Consider the following 17,200-nt stretch of genomic DNA (forward strand, 5'->3'; position numbering starts at 1 on the left):
TGCACTCCAGCCTGGGTAACAGAGCAAGACTCCGTCTCAAAAACAAACAAACGAACAAACAAACAAACAAACAAAAAGCATGGTAAATAACACAAAATACAACAGAAAAATCCAGTTATAATAAAAATCACTAAATTCTAGCTAACAGATATATTTTCAGAATACATTTTCTAAAAAGTCCAACTATATGCTATGTCTGAGAGACAGGTGAAAAACATAATGGAATATTATCATATAAATGAACTGACACAAATATATCTCAAAAACATAATGGTGAATGCAAAAAGATGCAGAATGATTATTCAGTATGACGTCATTATTTCTAAAGTTTAAAAACGAAATTAGGTATTCTATATAGCACTGCTGGATCCCTACATCATATGTAATAAAAGTATAAAAACACAAACTGGAATGATATGTACCAACTTGAGCACAGTGACTATCTGTGGGGCGGAAGAGGAAATGAGCGTGGGGTCGTCATTATGTCTAGTTTTGTATGTCTTTAATAAATCCCAAGTACATGCAGCAAAATGTATTGATGTCTGTTTAACCTTGACAGTGGGGGACATGGGTGGTATTAATATTATTTTCCGTTCTCTTCTGTAGGCCTCTAATATTTCCCACTTTACAAAACACTGACACAGCTCAGGGCTCTCTGGGACGTCTTTGTGCACATCAGCATTCGTGCTGAGAGTAGCTTCTGGACTCTAAAGAGGAAACTCTCCGAGCATCGTGGTCCACGCCTGTTATCCCAGCACTTTGGGAGGCCGAGGTGGTCAGATCGCTTGAGCCCAGGAGTTCAAGACCAGCCTGGGCAAAATAGCGTGACCCCATCGCTACAAAAACATTTAAAAACTAGCCGGGCGTCCTTATGCCAGCCTGTGGTCCCAGCTATTCGGGAGGCTGAGGTGGGAGGATCGCTTGAGCCCGGGAGGTCAAGGCCTCGGTGAGCCACTGCACTCCAGCCGGGGAGACAGAGAAAGACATCCCTCCACTCCCCCAAAAGAAGGGGAAACTCGCTGAGGCTGAGCGCTGATTTTCCAAGGTGGGGCTGGCACCTGCTGAAGCTGCCACAGGAGTGGAGAGACCATAGGGAGACTTGGAAAGAACCTGGAAAGGTGGCTGGGGCTATGGAGCCAAGCCTGTAGCAGGGCTGGATGGTGTCTGTAGTTTGTGCAGAACAGGAGGCAGTTTGTAAAGCCGACATACAGTTGACTGGAGCGGGGAGGGGTGGATGTGAGAGGTCAGGAAACCAGCGGCTGGAGGCCGGGGGCCTGGAGCGGCAGGGCTGGCGGGCAGATGTTAGGCCCCAGGCAAAATGGGCGCACCCCCTGCGGGGGCCCGAGGTGACCTGCTTGAGGTCCGGTCGCCCAGGTTCCACCTGGAGAAGAAAATCTTCGTAATTTGGCGGGGGGAGGGGGGATGCGGGCACAGGCTGTGTTCTCCACGTCGCGTAGACTCACAGGCCATCCCTGGGTCGGAGAGTCTCCGTGGAGTGGCACCCCAGCGTCCCCCATACGCCGGGGCCGCTTTGTCGGGCTGACCGGGGTCCCTCCGGGTGGCCGCCTGCGGCTGCTCCCGAGCCAGGCCGGGAAGCGGGGAGCAGCCCTCAGCCCGCGAGCGCGGGGCCGGGGAGGGCGGGAGGCCGGGCGGGCCCCGCCGAGGGCGGGGCGGGGCCGGGCGCACGGGGGCGGACCTCGGCGCGCTCCCGGCCGCTCGCTGGGTCCGGGGCCGCGGCGGCTCCTCTCCCGGGTCGCGCCGGACGACGGGCTTCGGGCGGCGGCCCCGGCGGCCTGCGGACGGACGGGTGGGCGGAGGAGCAGGCCCCGCGGCCGCCGTCTCCCGCTTCTGCCCGCGCAGGGCCAGCGCCATGGCCGCCTCGCCGGGCTCGGGCAGCGCCAACCCGCGGAAGTTCAGTGAGAAGATCGCGCTGCACACGCAGCGACAGGCCGAGGAGACGCGGGCCTTCGAGCAGCTCATGACCGACCTCACCCTGTCGCGGGTGAGGGCCCAGGCCGGCGCGGGCGGGGGCGGCCACGGCCGCGGGCGGGACCCGCGCGGCGGGTGAGAGGTCGCGGGGCCGAGGCGATGGCGGGGCCGGGCGGGGGCCGCGCCCGGGAACCGGCGGCTGGGAGGGGGACCGGAGTGGCCGCGGCCTCGGTGCTTCCTCGCCTGGCGACACCCGTTAACCGTTCGCGATCCCCCGCGGAGGTGGGAGGGTCTCCGGGCCCCGTGTACGGGGCGATGGGCAGGGGTGAAGCCCGTGGAGGCGGGCGGCCGTGCGAGGGCGGCCTGAGGGGGAGGAGGACGGAGAGCCCCGAGAGGAAATCGCAAACAGCTCGGAGGCCGGCCGGGTGGCGCGGCGCGGCTTCTGGTCGCTCCGAACATCCCCCACCATCGAGCCCTGCTGTTCTGCCGGCGTGGAAGGCCGCGGGCACCCCAGGGTCCCACGCGCCCGTCGGGGGAGCTCTGTGCACAAGTCCATCCAGGGCCCGGCCCTGGGGTGGCTCGGGGTGTGGGTACCACGACGGGATTCCATGTCGAGTGTGAGTCTCTGCTCCTTTTACTCCTTGGAGGTGCTTTATCGGGCCCAGTTTACTTTGTTCGGCCCCGGATATTTAGTGAGAACTGACAAGCGTCGCTGGTGACTGGGGAGGGACCTGGAGGAATGAGTAAGGCACGAGCCGGGACAAACACCTGGCGAGGTTGGGTAACCGCTGAGTGAGGCAGTGGAGGATGGAGAGCCAACCGGAGTGTCCGCGCGGGACTGCAGAGAAGGGGGGTCAGCAGGAGTGGGGCTGGCCTTGAGGATCCTGAATGCTGACCTTGGAGGACCATCAGGAGGATGGGGGAGGATCTGCAGATACTGGGGGACCGAGGTAGGGGAGACAGCTTGAAAGAGAGCTGAGAGCAGAGTTGCAAACCAGCTGAGTTGCAGACACATTATTTTTTGGCCAGCGCAGTGTTTGGGAAAAATTGAATCTGTTGCCAGAATTTTTAACTTGGAAGACTTCCACACAAAATCCAAATTTTCCTTATTATTTATTTATTATTATTTATATATATTAAAAATTGGGAGACCTGTTAACACTAGTCCTGAATTCCTGCGTGACAGCTACAGACAGGCTGGAGCTGGGTGATGATGAAAGGGAGCTCAGCTCCCTTTCAAATGGAGCAAGAACTCTAGTTTGCCACCGTCCACACCACTTTCTGTCACAGTCCCTCAAGGGGAAGCTAGGTGACAGTTGCCATTTATACTCATGATGGTGTTTTCTTTAAGTGAAGTTAAGGAAAAAGTGAAATATTTCCTGTACTTACATTTCTGTTCGCATTGAGAAAAAAATATATATATAGAGAGAAAGAAGCTGAAGCTTTCAAGAAAATGTTTTCTTATACCCTGTCAGCTTCACTCATTTATTACCTGCCTGGCATCCACTGGCATTTACTTCTGTGACCTTGGTTAGATTCAGAGATGAACTCAATAAGCTCAGAGCACATTAAAAAGAATGGGTGGGTGAAAGCTGAGGATTAGTGTTGGGGCCTGTGTTGTTTAGATACATACTGTACATTGTTTATATACAAATACATGCACTGTATATGTCTGTATACCTATGGTGGATCCAATCTTTCACCCAATTCATGAATCTCCTTTAAAATATCCCTGACAGGTAAGGTCATTAGTAATGTACAGACTCTCTTTTAAAGGCAAAATTTTTTCACAGATCCTCACTGTTTACATTACTTTCAAGTTAAAAAAAAAAGTGTTTACTTACTTTCAAGAGAACCTGCTATAGCTCAGGGTCTCTTGAATTTAGCAGGCCTAATCAACTGTGGCCCATATGATAATTCAGTCACCACTTTATTCTAATTACTACCAAATTATGGTGTCATTTTGCCCTTCACCCGGTACAGGGAATCATTTACATATTAATTCTGCCCGTGTTTTCTTCTTGGCCAGTTATAAGTAAAGTACCACTGCTTGACTCCACCGTGCTCATAAACACATCTGTAAATGATAACACTGAATTTGGCTACTAATGTTTGCTTATTTAAAAATCTTAAGGGTTATTTTCATAAAGAAATCACAAAAGTAGAACACTTCTCATGGAGAACTCTTAGATTCCCAGCATGTCTATGAAGGATGTGTCTCTAAGCATCCAAAGGTCCCAGTTGGAGGAGAATCCACCTAGTTCATAATTGGTAACTGGATGGCAGAGATACTGACTTTCTAGCCCATGACTAGCCCATGCTAGACATGCTAATTGATAGGGCAGACATTACTGATCCATCCAGATGCTCTTTCCCCTCTGAGCCTGTGTTGGGATTCAAGCCCTTCTCTACATAATCAAAGCAATCCTTCAGAGCTGGCATTAAATCCTATTCACCTAGCGGGTAGGATAGACTAGATTGTGGAGGATTTTCTCTAGCTTTAGAAGTCCAGCATTATCAGGAAGCAGTGGGAAAATTTTGAGAAGGGAGTACTAGGAGGAGGAGTTGACTGGTGGTACCTGGAATGGTAAAGAGAGGGAAGAAAGTGGGGTCGGGCATGGTGGTTCACGCCTGTAATCCCAGCACTTTGGGAGGCTGAGGCGGGCGGATCACAAGGTCAAAAGATTGAGACCATCCTGGCCAACATGGCGAAACCCCATCTCTACTAAAAGTACAAAAATTAGCCTGGCATGGTGGCACGGGCCTGTAGTTCCAGCTACTTGGGAGGCTGAGGCAGGAGAATTGCTTGAACCCAGGAGGTCGAGGTTGCGGTGAGCCGGGATCATGCCACTGTACTCCAGCCTGGGCGACAGAGCGAGACTTCATCTCAAAAAAAAAAAAAAAAAAGAGAGAGAGAGAGAGGGGAGGGAAGAAAGTGGCTGCAGGTATGCCTGGGAAGAGGCTGTTCTGTTGTACATTTATTAATGTATTCATTTGTCAGTATTTGAGTGCCTACTTTGTTGTTAATGGGGTGTGTGTTTGTGAGGGAGAAGGGTGAAAACATGGGGCTGTCCTTTAAAGATCTTACTAATTTGTCCCACAAATTTACTTACTGAGTGAGTCCTTAGTGTGTGCCAGGGGTTAGGATGGACACTGGGTGTATAGTAATGAGCAAGCAAAACACAGTGTCCTAATGGATTTTAGGATTTAATGAGGAAGACATTCATTTAGTAAGTAAGGACACATTTTGGTGAATATCACCAAAGCAGAAGTAGCTGGAGCTCTGGACATGTATGGTAGGGAGTTCTCACCTCTTCCAGTGGCCTAAAGGCTCAGTGGGAGTGGGGAAGGCATTTGAGGGTTTGTGTGTTGAGGGAGGGAATATGTTGCAGGTACAGAGAACCGAGATTCAGTAAAAGGGGATGAGGAGGGTGATGTGAGATGAGGCTGGAGGCATTCACAGGGATCAGGTTGTAGAGACAGGATTTGGAACTTGATCTTAAGGACAATGGAAAGTCACTGAAGGGGTTGAACCATGGGAGATTTGCAGTTTTAAAAGATTCCTCTAGCTCCAGCATGGTGGGTAGAAGAGAGGAGGAGGAGGATTTTAGCAGGAGATGTGATGGTGGCATTTATTAAGATGGTGGCAGTTGGGAGGCAGAGCGGTGAGCAGATTGATACTTAGGAGGTGGAAAGGACTGGATTCCGTGAATGGGTGAGGAAGGTGAGAAAGAGGGAGGGTTCGAACCATTTCAGGGTGTTGTTCATTAAGCAGACACCAGCAGGAGCAAGTTTGTGCGGAAATGCTGAGTTTGAGGTGCCTGTGAGGCACGGAAGTAGAGATGGTCTAGCGGGCAGCTGTTTAGATGGTTTTGCAGCTCGAGAAGAAAGGCTGGGCTACTGAGAAAAATGTGGGAGTTGTTGGTACATAGCCACAGAAGTAGATTTGGCTGCCTAGGAAGAATTGATGGAACAGATATTGTAAACTGGTGGCTTAAGTTCTGTATTTGGCCTTCTAACATGTTTTTGGTTTTGACCCAAAATATGGTTAGTTGGTTGGTTGGTTGGTTTTAATTAGGGCTAACAATGAATATTGGGATTTTATAGTAAAATCTGGACTTTGGTTTTTTTTGAAAAATGAGATAATCTAACAATACTCACCTGAGATTTCTGGATGGCACTAGTTGCCTGGAGCTGAATGTTGGCTGCCCCATTAGAAAGGCCATGGATGTGGTCTTCAGTTTGCCACAGTCCCCACCACCCTCTAAGGTATTCTTTGTAGTGATCCCAGACTGCTTCACTTAGATTCCCTGCTTGGCAGCCGTAGGCATTTGAGTTTGTGACCCTTGTCAGAAAGTGAACTGTGAGGCTGGGCGCGGTGGCTCACACCTGTAATCCCAGCACTTTGGGAGGCCGAGGCGGGTGGATCACCTGAGGTGTCGGGAGTTTGAGACCAGACTGACCAACATGGAGAAACCTAAACTCAAACTACAAAAAATTAGCCGGGCATGGTGGCGGGTGCCTGTAATCCCAGCTACTCAGGAGGCTGAGGCAGGAGAATGGCTTGAGCCTGAGAGGCAGAGGTTGCAGTGAGCTGAAATCGTGCCATGGCACTCCAACCTGGGCAACAAGAGTGAAACTCCATCTCAAAAAAAAAAAAAAAAAAGAAAGTGAGCCATGAAGAGGGCCTAGGAGAAGCCCAAGGAACTAAGGAACTACACCATTTGAAAGGGAGGTGGAGGAGCTGGCAAAGAAGGCTTGAAGAGCAACCAGAGGGGCAGGAGAAAGCCAGGAGTACTCTTGTGAAGAGGAGGGAATGCCGACCAGCTGAGCCTAGTGCTGCTGACTTGGTCTGATACAAAAGATGTGTCCTTTGGTCTAGTCATGTGGAGGTCATCGGAGGAGGTCATCAGTTACCTTGGTGAGAGTTGCTGCATTCTCAGGGTGCTGGGTGAAAGGCTAACTGCGAGATGTTGAGGACGGGGGTGAGGAATAGAGATAGGGTTGGAAACTTATTCCAGAAGTTTGGCTGTGAAGAGCAACTTGTGTTGAGGAACCACAGGACTAACTCAGCATATCAACCTGGAGTGTTGATTTGACTTGTATATTTGTGAAGACTCATTATTTTCATGTGAAAATAAACCAATGATAAGACAATAGATATGTCATAGATTAGCGAGGTCTCAGAATGGAGGAGAGAGAGAAGATGGAAATATTAGATTTCGGCTAAATATTGAGGACTTTCCTTCTGCTAGGCACTGTAATCCCTTTCACATGTTGTTATCTCACATAGTCCTCAAAATGAGCCTATGGTGTGTCTATCTGGAATTTTCCTCATTTTGTGGATGAGTAAACTGAGGCTTAGAGAGGTATGGTTGCTGAGCTGGTAAGTGGTAGAGCCAGGGTTTGAATCTGGCTATCACAGTGAATGTCTATATACTCAGCTACTTTAATTTGCCCCCATAAGGATCTTCAGCTGCTTTTACTCCCTGCTATAAGGTATCAGCATCATTTATTGAAAAGACTTTTCTTTGCCCATTGAATTACTGTGGCAATTTTGTTGCAATCAGTTGGCCATATAAGTGTTGGTTTATTTTTAGACTCTCTTCTGTTCCAGCAATTTGTATATCTCTCTTTTTGAGAATAGCACACTGTATAGTATAGCTTTATAGTAAGTTAAAACCTAGTCATTTAAGTCCTCTAACTTACCTCTTTTTGAAAATTGCTCTGGCTAGGCGCCGTGGCTCACGCCTGTAATCCCAGCACTTTGGGAGGCTGAGGCGGGCAGATCGCTTGAGCCCAGGAGTTCTAGACCAGCCTCGGTAACATGGTGAAATCCGTCTCTAAAAAAAAAAAATACAAAAATTAGCTGGGCGTGGTGGCGCGCGCCTGTATTTGGGAGGTGGAGGTTGCAGTGAGCTGTGATTGTGACACTGCACTCCAGCCTGGGCAACAGAGACCCTATCTCAAAAAACAAAAAAATTGCTCTGACTATTCTAGGTCATTTGCACATCCATGCATTTTAGAATTATCTTGTCAATCTCTCTAAAAGGATCTGCTGGGATTTTGGATTGTAATCGTGTTGGCTATTGTGAGACTTTTCTCAAAAAGCAATTAATGAGGCCTGGATCTCATTTCCTATAGGCATTAAAGAAATTTCCACTAAGATGTGTGACTGTAGGCCAAAGGTTGCTAACTCAGTCAGTGAGGCAGGTAAGGAAAATGAATGGAGGGGCCAGGAATGAGATGATCATGGCAGCTGATCCTGGGCCATCGTGGAGGAATAATAGGGTACAGTGAGGACTTGGCAAACGCCGTCTAAGGGGGTGGCCTCTTCTCAGCTTCATTCAGCAATGCCTTGCAAGAACATGGGTTCATGTTGTCTGACCTTTCAATCAGGAGAAGTTGGAAATCCAGATTTTTAAGCAGTGTCCTGATTTTTTCAATTGAAATTTAATACACTGAATGGGTCAACATCTGGTGGGTAAACAGAACACTCTCTAGGCGAAATGTGGCCCATGGGCTGCCAGTCTGTGACCTCGGCCTTAGGCTAATCATTCTTTGGTTCACATGTTCATCATCTGTAAACATGAAGGTGTTGAAGACAGTCTCAAAGTTCTTTTTCTAGCTCAATGAGTCTAAATTTCAAAAAAGGAAAATGTCAAAATAACTCAGAGTTTGAAGAGGTAACTGAGATCAGCAATAATGATAATATCTTAAGAAGTTGTCCAGAGCTTTACATTTGACATACTACTGTTGTGTCTGTATCATTTAATTCTCACTTTATCTTGTGCAGGAGGCATCAGAGTTGTTTGCCCAACCACACGGGAGTTCCAGGTTACAATGTCACATCATCCGATAACAGGTCCAGTGCTTTTTGTTTTTTTACAGAGTCTCACTCTGTCACCCAGGCTGGAGTACAGTGGCAAGATCTCGGCTCACTGCAAGCTCCGCCTTCCCAGTTCACGCCATTCTCCTGCCTCAACCTCCCAAGTAGTTGGGACTACAGGCACCCACCACCACGCCCGGCTAATTTTTTGTACTTTTAGTAGAGGCGGGGTTTCACCGTGTTAGCCAGGATGGTCTCGATCTCCATCTCCTGACCTCGTGATCCGCCCGCCTCGGCCTCCCAAAGTGCTAGGATTACAGGCGTGAGCCACTGTATCTGGCCATTTTTTTTCTTTTTTTTTTTTTTTTGAGACAGAGTCTCACTGTGTCACCCAGGCTGTAGTACAGTGGCGTGATCTTGGCTCACTGCAACCTCTGCTTCCTGGGTTCAAGCAATTCTCTTGCCTCATCCTCCCAAGTAGCTAGGATTGCAGGCATGCACCACTACACCCAGCTAATTTTTAGTAGAGACGGGGTTTCACCATGTTGGCCAGGCTGGCAGTGCTCTTTTTTAACAGTCTTTGAAGGCTCTGGAAATAGGTGCTTTGGGAGGGAGAGCAGTTATGGGGGACTGTGAGATGGCCTTCAGCTCAGTTGAAGGCAGGTCCCTATCTAGATTTATAACTTGGGTTGGTTGAAGTGTCAAGGCTTTTGGGTAAGAGTTGAAGCCTTTGTGAGAACTCTGAAGGCAGGAACTTTCGCATCCATTCATCTTAGTAAGCCAGTGCCTGGCATACTACCTGACACACAGTTAAGTTTTTGTATCAGTAACTCAATGGATAAATTGATCCTTCAAAAAAGAAATCAAAGGCTTTAAATCAAGGTGGCTGATAATTTTGTCCAGAGAATTTCAAGAATAGTCAGATGCTTTTGGTAAGTACTTTTAGAATGTTAAGATTGAAAGCTGAGAGACTTTATTCCTATAACTCCACTCCTAGATGGAAAAAACTCACCATGTCGTCATCCTCATGTTTGACCCTGAGATTTGGGTTTTGATTAATAGGTTATAACTGTCTCCCCGTTTAGTACGTTTGAGAAATCAAATACAGCAGGTATAAGGGAAGTTAAAGCCACTAAAGGATTTCGTATGCCTTTAAAATTTCCAAATGGGTATAAGTCTTTATCTTTTACTGAAATATGGAGTGATAAGATGTCTGAGATTTCTTTCAGTGAAGCACTGTGGGTAGTGGAGAAGGTAAAGATAAAAGATGATTGGATATAAGTTGGTAATTTTTAAACTAGAAGATGGATAGATGGGGTTTCATTATACCTGTCTTTATTTCACATATGCTATTTGAAATCTTTCATAATAAATTTAAAAAGGAAACAATCGCAGAGCTTTATAGGTTCAACAATACTTTTGGTCAACCAAACTTCACCTTTTTTTTTTTTTTGAGTTCATAATTAGTATCATCGAGGGAAAGATGGGACAAAGGAAAAGAGCATGGTGGAAATGGGCATATGGGCTTTGAGACTGACAGCCGTGGCTCAGCCTCCTGCTAGCCACGTGGCAAGTCACTAAACTAAGTCTGGGTCTCCAGGTCTGTAACAGCAGGAGAGTACAGTCTCATTTGCATGGTTGTGGGGAGGTTTAGGGATGAAGTGGGCCAAGTGTCCAAGAACAGCACCTGGCCCATCCTAGGGGCTTAGATCTGGTAGTGTTTTTTTTATTGTTAGAGACAGAGAGTAATGAAGGGTAAAAATCTGCCCCAGGGCTCTCGTCTATAACCCTTTTCTTCTGTATATGAATTATAGTGCCAACGGTTATGTAACCATGGAGCTAATTTATTATTTTAGAAACAGAACTCTTAAAGACCAGATCAGACCACTTTGAGATTTACAAGAACTGTAACCAGTTTATTGCTTTTTGAAAAATGAAGTAAGGAAGAACTTCCAGAAGAAAGGCGTATTAAAATGGTGGGATGCTATTTTATACCTATTGAACTGACCTCCTTCCTTACCCCAATTAATGATAATATCCGACGTCAATGAGGTTTTTTTTTTTTTTTTTTTTTTTTGGTGAAACTTTTCTCATGTGTATATTAGTAAGCTGTTTGGGAAAGCATTTTGGCAGTATATGTTGAGAACCACCAAAAGGCCCATATCCAGAGATTTAGTAATCACCCTTTGAAAGGTGTTCTAAGGAAATAATTAAGAAGAACTGTTATATACCCATTAAAAATTATTCTGTAATAGCATAGAAAAGGCTTATGATGAGCATGCTAGGTTGCATCTATCTTATGATCACAGCTATGCAGTTCTTACCAGAAATGTAAATGGAGGCTGAAAAAGAGCATGAAGAAGGGAAAACAGTTAATGTGTTAGGGTTGTGGTTAGTAGCTTAGTTTTTCTTTCAGAAATTCTTTTATTGTTGTTAAAGATTATGCCAGTGTGTCCAAGCATACACACTCAAAGACCTTGCAAGAGGACGTTACTATCATGGTATGTGGGACCTTTGGGACATGGGTAAGGTCTTTCCGAAAATAGAGTAATCAAAACCCAGAAAGCACCGGAAACCTTGAGGGTGTGATCACTTAAGTAGAGAAGAAATTGAAACCAAGACTTTCATTCTTGAACCGTTCCCCTACAAAATACTATACTTTGATGCTTCTTTAGATCTTTGCTGTTACCTCTCAACGTTCTTGAAATCACTTTGTTTCCAGGTTCAATTTCAGAAGCTTCAGCAACTGCGCCTTACACAGTACCATGGAGGATCCTTACCAAATGTGAGCCAGCTGCGGAGCAGTGCGTCAGAGTTTCAGGTACTTCCAGATATGTACTTTCTTGAAGCTGAATGGAGTGTAAAAAATAGACAAAGATGAGATCTTGAAGGATAAGCTGGGCCTCGGTACAGTTCAGTCTTCTTTTGGAAAGTCCGTTAATACTCTCATAGTTTCCTTTTTTTTTTTTTTTTTTTGAGACGGAGTCTCGCTCTGTCGCCCAGGCTGGAGTGCAGTGGCCGGATCTCAGCTCACTGCAAGCTCCGCCTCCCGGGTTCAAGCCATTCTCCTGCCTCAACCTCCCGAGTAGCTGGGACTACAGGCGCCCGCCACCTCGCCCAGCTAGTTTTTTTGTATTTTTTTTTTAGTAGAGACGGGGTTTCACCGCGTTAGCCAGGATGGTCTCGATCTCCTGAACTCGTGATCCACCCATCTCGGCCTCCCAAAGTGCTGGGATTACAGGCTTGAGCCACCGCGCCCGGCCTCTCTCTCATAGTTTCTACAGCATACGATAGTGTTATTTCACAAATGGCTGAAGGCGGCACTGGCCAGTAGAATTATAACACAAGCATATGTAATTTAAAATGTTCTAGTAGCTACATTAAAGAAGAAACATGTGGGATTAATTTTAATATCTATATTTTTCAAAATGCAGCTTTCTCATATATAATTTTAATATTACTAAAATAAATGTTTGGCTGGGCATGGTGGCTCACACCTGTAATCTTAGCACTTTGGAGGCCAAGGCCAGTGGATCACCTGAGGTCAGGAGTTCAAGACCAGCCTGGTCACCATGGTGAAACCCCATCTCTACTAAAAATACAAAAATTAGCTAGGTGTGGTGGTGTACACCTGCAGTCCCAGCTACTTGGGAAGCTGAGGCATGAGAATCGCTTGAACTCAGGAGGCGGAGGGTGCAGTGAGCAGAGATCACACCACTGTACTCCAGGCTGGGCGACAGAGCGAGACTCTGTCTCAAAGAAAAAAAATAAAAATAAAAATAAAAAATTTAATCCAGTATATCCAAAATATGATCATTTTAACATGCAATCCAGTATATCCAAAATATGATCATTTTAACATGCAATCAGCATAAAAAAATTGAGAAATCTCACATACCTTTGTGTGTACTAAGTCAAAATCTGTTGCATATTTTATACTTAAAGCATACTTTAATTTGTACCAGCTGCATTTCGCTAGTTTCATGTGGCTAGTGGCCACCACATGGGTCAGTGCAGGTGTAAGGCACAGATAAGTAGTCTGTATTGAGTTTAGATTACTGCAGTGTCCTGATGTGCTTTCATCATTCATATAAGTGGAAAGCCTTGTTCAAAACAATGTGGAATTGGTGTTTCAGACAATGGTATATGGCACTGTTGTTAAGACGTGAATTAGACTTGCTTAGATATCCTAGTCTCTGAAACATTAGGAGCCTGTCATTCTAATTATGCAATTTAAGATTTGGTGTTAAAGTTGAGATATAAACTTTAAGATGAAGTATTACTTGATTATTTGGATGCCTGACCATTTTAAAAGCACTGTCTTATTTCTTTGTGATAGAAACTGGGTTCACTTTTTTGATGATGTCAAATGAAGCCAAATGTATTATTTAAGTTGGGGACTTCAATTTGAAAGTGCTAATAGGAACTCCAAGTATAGCTGTGATTAGAAAAAGTATAACATGAACATACTTGTACCCTGTTACACTGGAATCTTGTCTTCAGTATGATGACAATGGACTCTTTACCATATTACTGCCTGTATTAGAGATCTATCTTCATATATCAAACTACCTTATATATTAACCCACTGTGTTATTTAGTATCCAAATAACATAGGTCTCTGCCTTATGCTGGATTTCATACTTCAGGAAATACAGCATTGTGCGAGTTTGCTGTGTCTGAGATCCCAATTTTGTGCTACTTTATTGTCAACTTTAGAGGAATATAGAATTTACTATAATGTTCCCCTTCCGTTGCATTGGGGAATGGGATAAAATGATAATCCTTGGCCTTCCCAGGATTCTTTTCTCTTTTTTTGTGAGATGAAGTCTCACTCTGTTGCCCAGGCAGGAGTGCAGTAGCGTGATCTCAGCTCACTGTAACTTCCATTACCTGGGTTCAAGTAATTCTTCTGCCTCAGCCTTCTGAGTAGCTAGGATTACAGGTGTGCACCACCATGCCCAGCTAATTTTTATATTTTTAGTAGAGATGAGGTTTCACCATGTTGGTCACTTTGGTCTTGAACTCCTGACCTGAAGTAATCCGCCCACGTTGGCCTTCCAAAGTGCTGGGATTACAGGCATGAGCCACTGCGCCCAGTCCCCAGGATTCTTTTCATACTGTTTTTGTTTTGTTTGTTTTTTTTTCCTTTGCAACAATCACAAACTTACAGAATACTTGGAAGTATAGTCCACTTAACTTTTTTTCTTTTTTTTTTTTTGAGTCTCATTCTTTCACCTAAGCTGGAGTGCCATAGCGCGATGTCAGCTCACTGCAACCTCTAGCTCCTGAGTTCAAGCGATTCTCCTGCCTCAGCCTCCCAAGTAGCTGGGATCATAGGCGCACATCACCACGCCTGGCTAATTTTTGTATTTTTAGTAGAGACAATGTCTTACCATGTTGGCCAGGCTGGTCTCGAACTCCTGACCTCAAGTGATCAGCCCACCTCATCCTCCCAAAGTGTTGGGATTACAGGCATGAACTACTGTGCCCTGCTGACATAACTTTTTTTCCACTTGGGAATAAGTTGCTGACCTGATGCCCCATCACCCCCTAATATTTCACTGTGTTTTTCCTACAAGGAAAGACATTGTTCTATATAACCAAAATATAGCCATCAAGATAAGAAAATTAACAGTGATCCATTATTACAATCTAATCTTTAGACCTCATTTACTAAATGTCCCACTGCTGTCCTCTATGGCAAAGGGATTCAGTTCAGAATCACATGCCCGTTATTGTCTGCAGTCTTCTTCAGTCTGGAACAGCTTTTCAGCCCTTTATTTTTGACATTAATTCAAGTACTCTTAACTTTTGTGATCCCGTCACATTTGAAGATTACGGGCCAGTTTTTTTGTAGATATAACCCCTCAGTTGGGGTCTGCCTAACGTATCTTTGTGATTTGATTCAGACTATGCATCTTTGGCAGGAATAACACAGAAGTGATGCTGTTATGGTATCACACTAGGCACATGATTTTGATGTGTCCTATTAATGATGATGTTCTCTTTTATTAATTAAGGTGGTGTCCACCAGGCATGGTGACTCATGCCTGTAATCCCAGCATTTTGGGAGGCTGAGGCAGGCAGATCGCTTGAGCCCAGGAGTTTGAGACCAGCCTGGGCAACATGGCGAGACCCTGTCCCTACCAAAAAAAAAAAAAAAAAAAAAAAAAGGCTAGATGTGGTAGTGCACGCCTCTGGTCCCAGCTACTTGGTAAGCTGAAGTGGGAGGATTGATTGCTTGAGGCTGCAGAGCAGAGATTTCAGTGAGCTCAGATGGTGCCACAGCACTCCAGCTTGGGTGACAGAGTCAGACCCTGTCTCAAAAAAAAAAAAGGTGGCGTGTCTGTCAGCCTTCCCCATTCTAAAGTTACTCTTTTCCCCTTTGTAAATAATAAATATTTTGTGAGGAGATAGTTTATCCTGATCTTCATTAAACTTTGAATCTATACATTAATTTTTTATCTCTCGGTATATGGTTTTATGATTTTCTGTGTTATTCAATCTATTATAATCTATTATTTTTATTCATTTTTTGAAGCAATGAAAGCACAGATTTATTGAACGAAAAATCTGTGGTTTCATTGCTATACTATACAGAGTTGGAGTGGGCTTGAGGAAGCTAATCTGTTATTTTTATTTTGATCTTCACATTCTCCCCAATTAGCCTGGTGGGAGCCCTCTTCCAAACTGAGAAAAATTCTTGAAAAACTGAGGAGCATCCCAGAGCACAGATTTTTTTTTAAGTAAATTTTTTGAGGTATAATTTACATACAATATAATTTATACCTTTTTTAGGTATACATTTCTATGCCATATTACCACCACAATGAAGATGTAGAATAGTTCCATTACCCCAAAAATTTCCCTTGTGTCTCTTTGTAAGTATTCTCCATCCCCCACCTTCAGCCTGTGGAAACTACCATCTGTAGTTTTGACTCTTCCAGTGTCCTATTTGTGGAATCAAATGTCCATAGTCTTTTTGAGTTTTTCTCTCACTTAGCATATTGCATTTGAGATTCATCTGAGTTGTTGTGTGTATTAGTTTCCTAGGGCTGCTGTAACAAAGTACTTGGTGCCTTAAAACAACAGAAATTTATTTTCTTGTGTTCTGAGTCCAGAAGTTGGAAATCATGGTGTCAGCAGCACCATGAACGCTCTGGGGAAGAATCCCTCCTTGTCTCTTCCTAGCTTCCGTGAACTGCGGCAGTTCTTAGCTTGTAGCTGCATCACTTGCTCGTACTCTCTGCCTCTGTCATCACACAACTTTCTTCATTGTTTGTCTGTGTCTTCCTCTTTTCTCTTATAAAGAACTAGTCATTGGATTTAGGGCCTACCCTAATCCAATATGATCTCACCTTTGCTTGATTACATCCGCAAAGATTCTGTCTGCAAATAAAATCATATTCACAGGTTCTGGGGGATAGGACTTGAACATATCTTTTTTGGTGGCCATGATTTAACCCACTACATTGCATTGATCAGTAGTTCATTTCTTTTTATTGCTGAGTAGAATTCCCTTCTATGGATGTAGATAATTTATCCATTCATCAGTTAGTTGATGGACATTTGGGTTGTTTCCACTTTTGGCAATTATGAATAAATATTCTATAAACATTCACATATAGTTTTTGTGTAAGTACCTAGTAGTGGAATTTCTAGATCATATAGTAAGTGTATATTAACTTTAGCTTTATAAGAAATCGCCAAGCTGTTCTCCAAAGTGGCTCTACTGTTTCACATTCTTACCAGCAGGGCATGAGAGTTCCAGTGACCCTATATCTGCTCTAACACTTGGTATTTCAGAGTTTCAAAAAAATGGTGGTTAAAAAACATAATATAAAATTTACCATCTTAACCATTTTTTAAAAGTAGTTTCTTGGTATCTTCTAAAACCATTTTTAAATGTATAGTTCAGTGGTATTATGTACATTCATATTGTGCAGCCAATCTCCAGAATTTTTTCATCTGACAAAACTGAAATCCTATGCCCATTCAACAGGAATTCTCCATGTTCCCTTCCCACCAGCCTCTGCCAACCACTTTTCTTTCTGTCTGTATGAGTTTGACTATTCTAAGTGCCTCATATAAAGGAGATCATATACTATTTGTCTTTTTTGTGACTGGCTTGTGCTTAGTATAATGTCTTCAGGGTTCACCCATGTTATAGTCTGTGACATGATTTCCTTCCTTTTAAAGGCTGAGTAACATTTCATTGTACGTGGATGCCACATTTTGTTCCATTCATCCACTAATGGACACTTGGGTTGCCTCCACCTCTTAGCTATTGTGAATAATGCTGCTGTGAACATGGGTGTGCAAATATCTCTTCAAGGCTCTGCTTTCAGTTCTTTTGACTATATATGCAGAAGTAGGATTGCTGGATCATATGATAATTCTGGTTTTAATTTTTTTTTTTTTTTTGAGACTGAATCTTGC

General features: G+C 44.6%; 1 protein-coding gene across 6 annotated transcripts in view; it reads left to right on the forward strand.

Moving 5' to 3' along the window:
* The first annotated feature begins 1,697 nt into the window (after positions 1–1,697).
* CRTC3 (CREB regulated transcription coactivator 3) overlaps positions 1,698–17,200 on the forward strand; it is a 118,219-nt gene continuing 102,716 nt past the window's right edge. For all 6 annotated transcript variants that reach the window (XM_007990461.3, XM_007990464.3, XM_007990462.3 and 3 more), the window contains exons 1-2: positions 1,698–2,002; positions 11,481–11,579. In XM_007990461.3, coding sequence (XP_007988652.2) covers positions 1,871–2,002; positions 11,481–11,579 — 231 coding nt within the window. In that variant the 5' untranslated portion in view covers positions 1,698–1,870. The remainder of the gene's footprint in view (positions 2,003–11,480; positions 11,580–17,200) is intronic.

Source organism: Chlorocebus sabaeus, chromosome 29, assembly GCF_047675955.1.
Source record: "Chlorocebus sabaeus isolate Y175 chromosome 29, mChlSab1.0.hap1, whole genome shotgun sequence".
In the NCBI taxonomy this organism is placed as follows: Eukaryota; Metazoa; Chordata; class Mammalia; order Primates; family Cercopithecidae; genus Chlorocebus; species Chlorocebus sabaeus.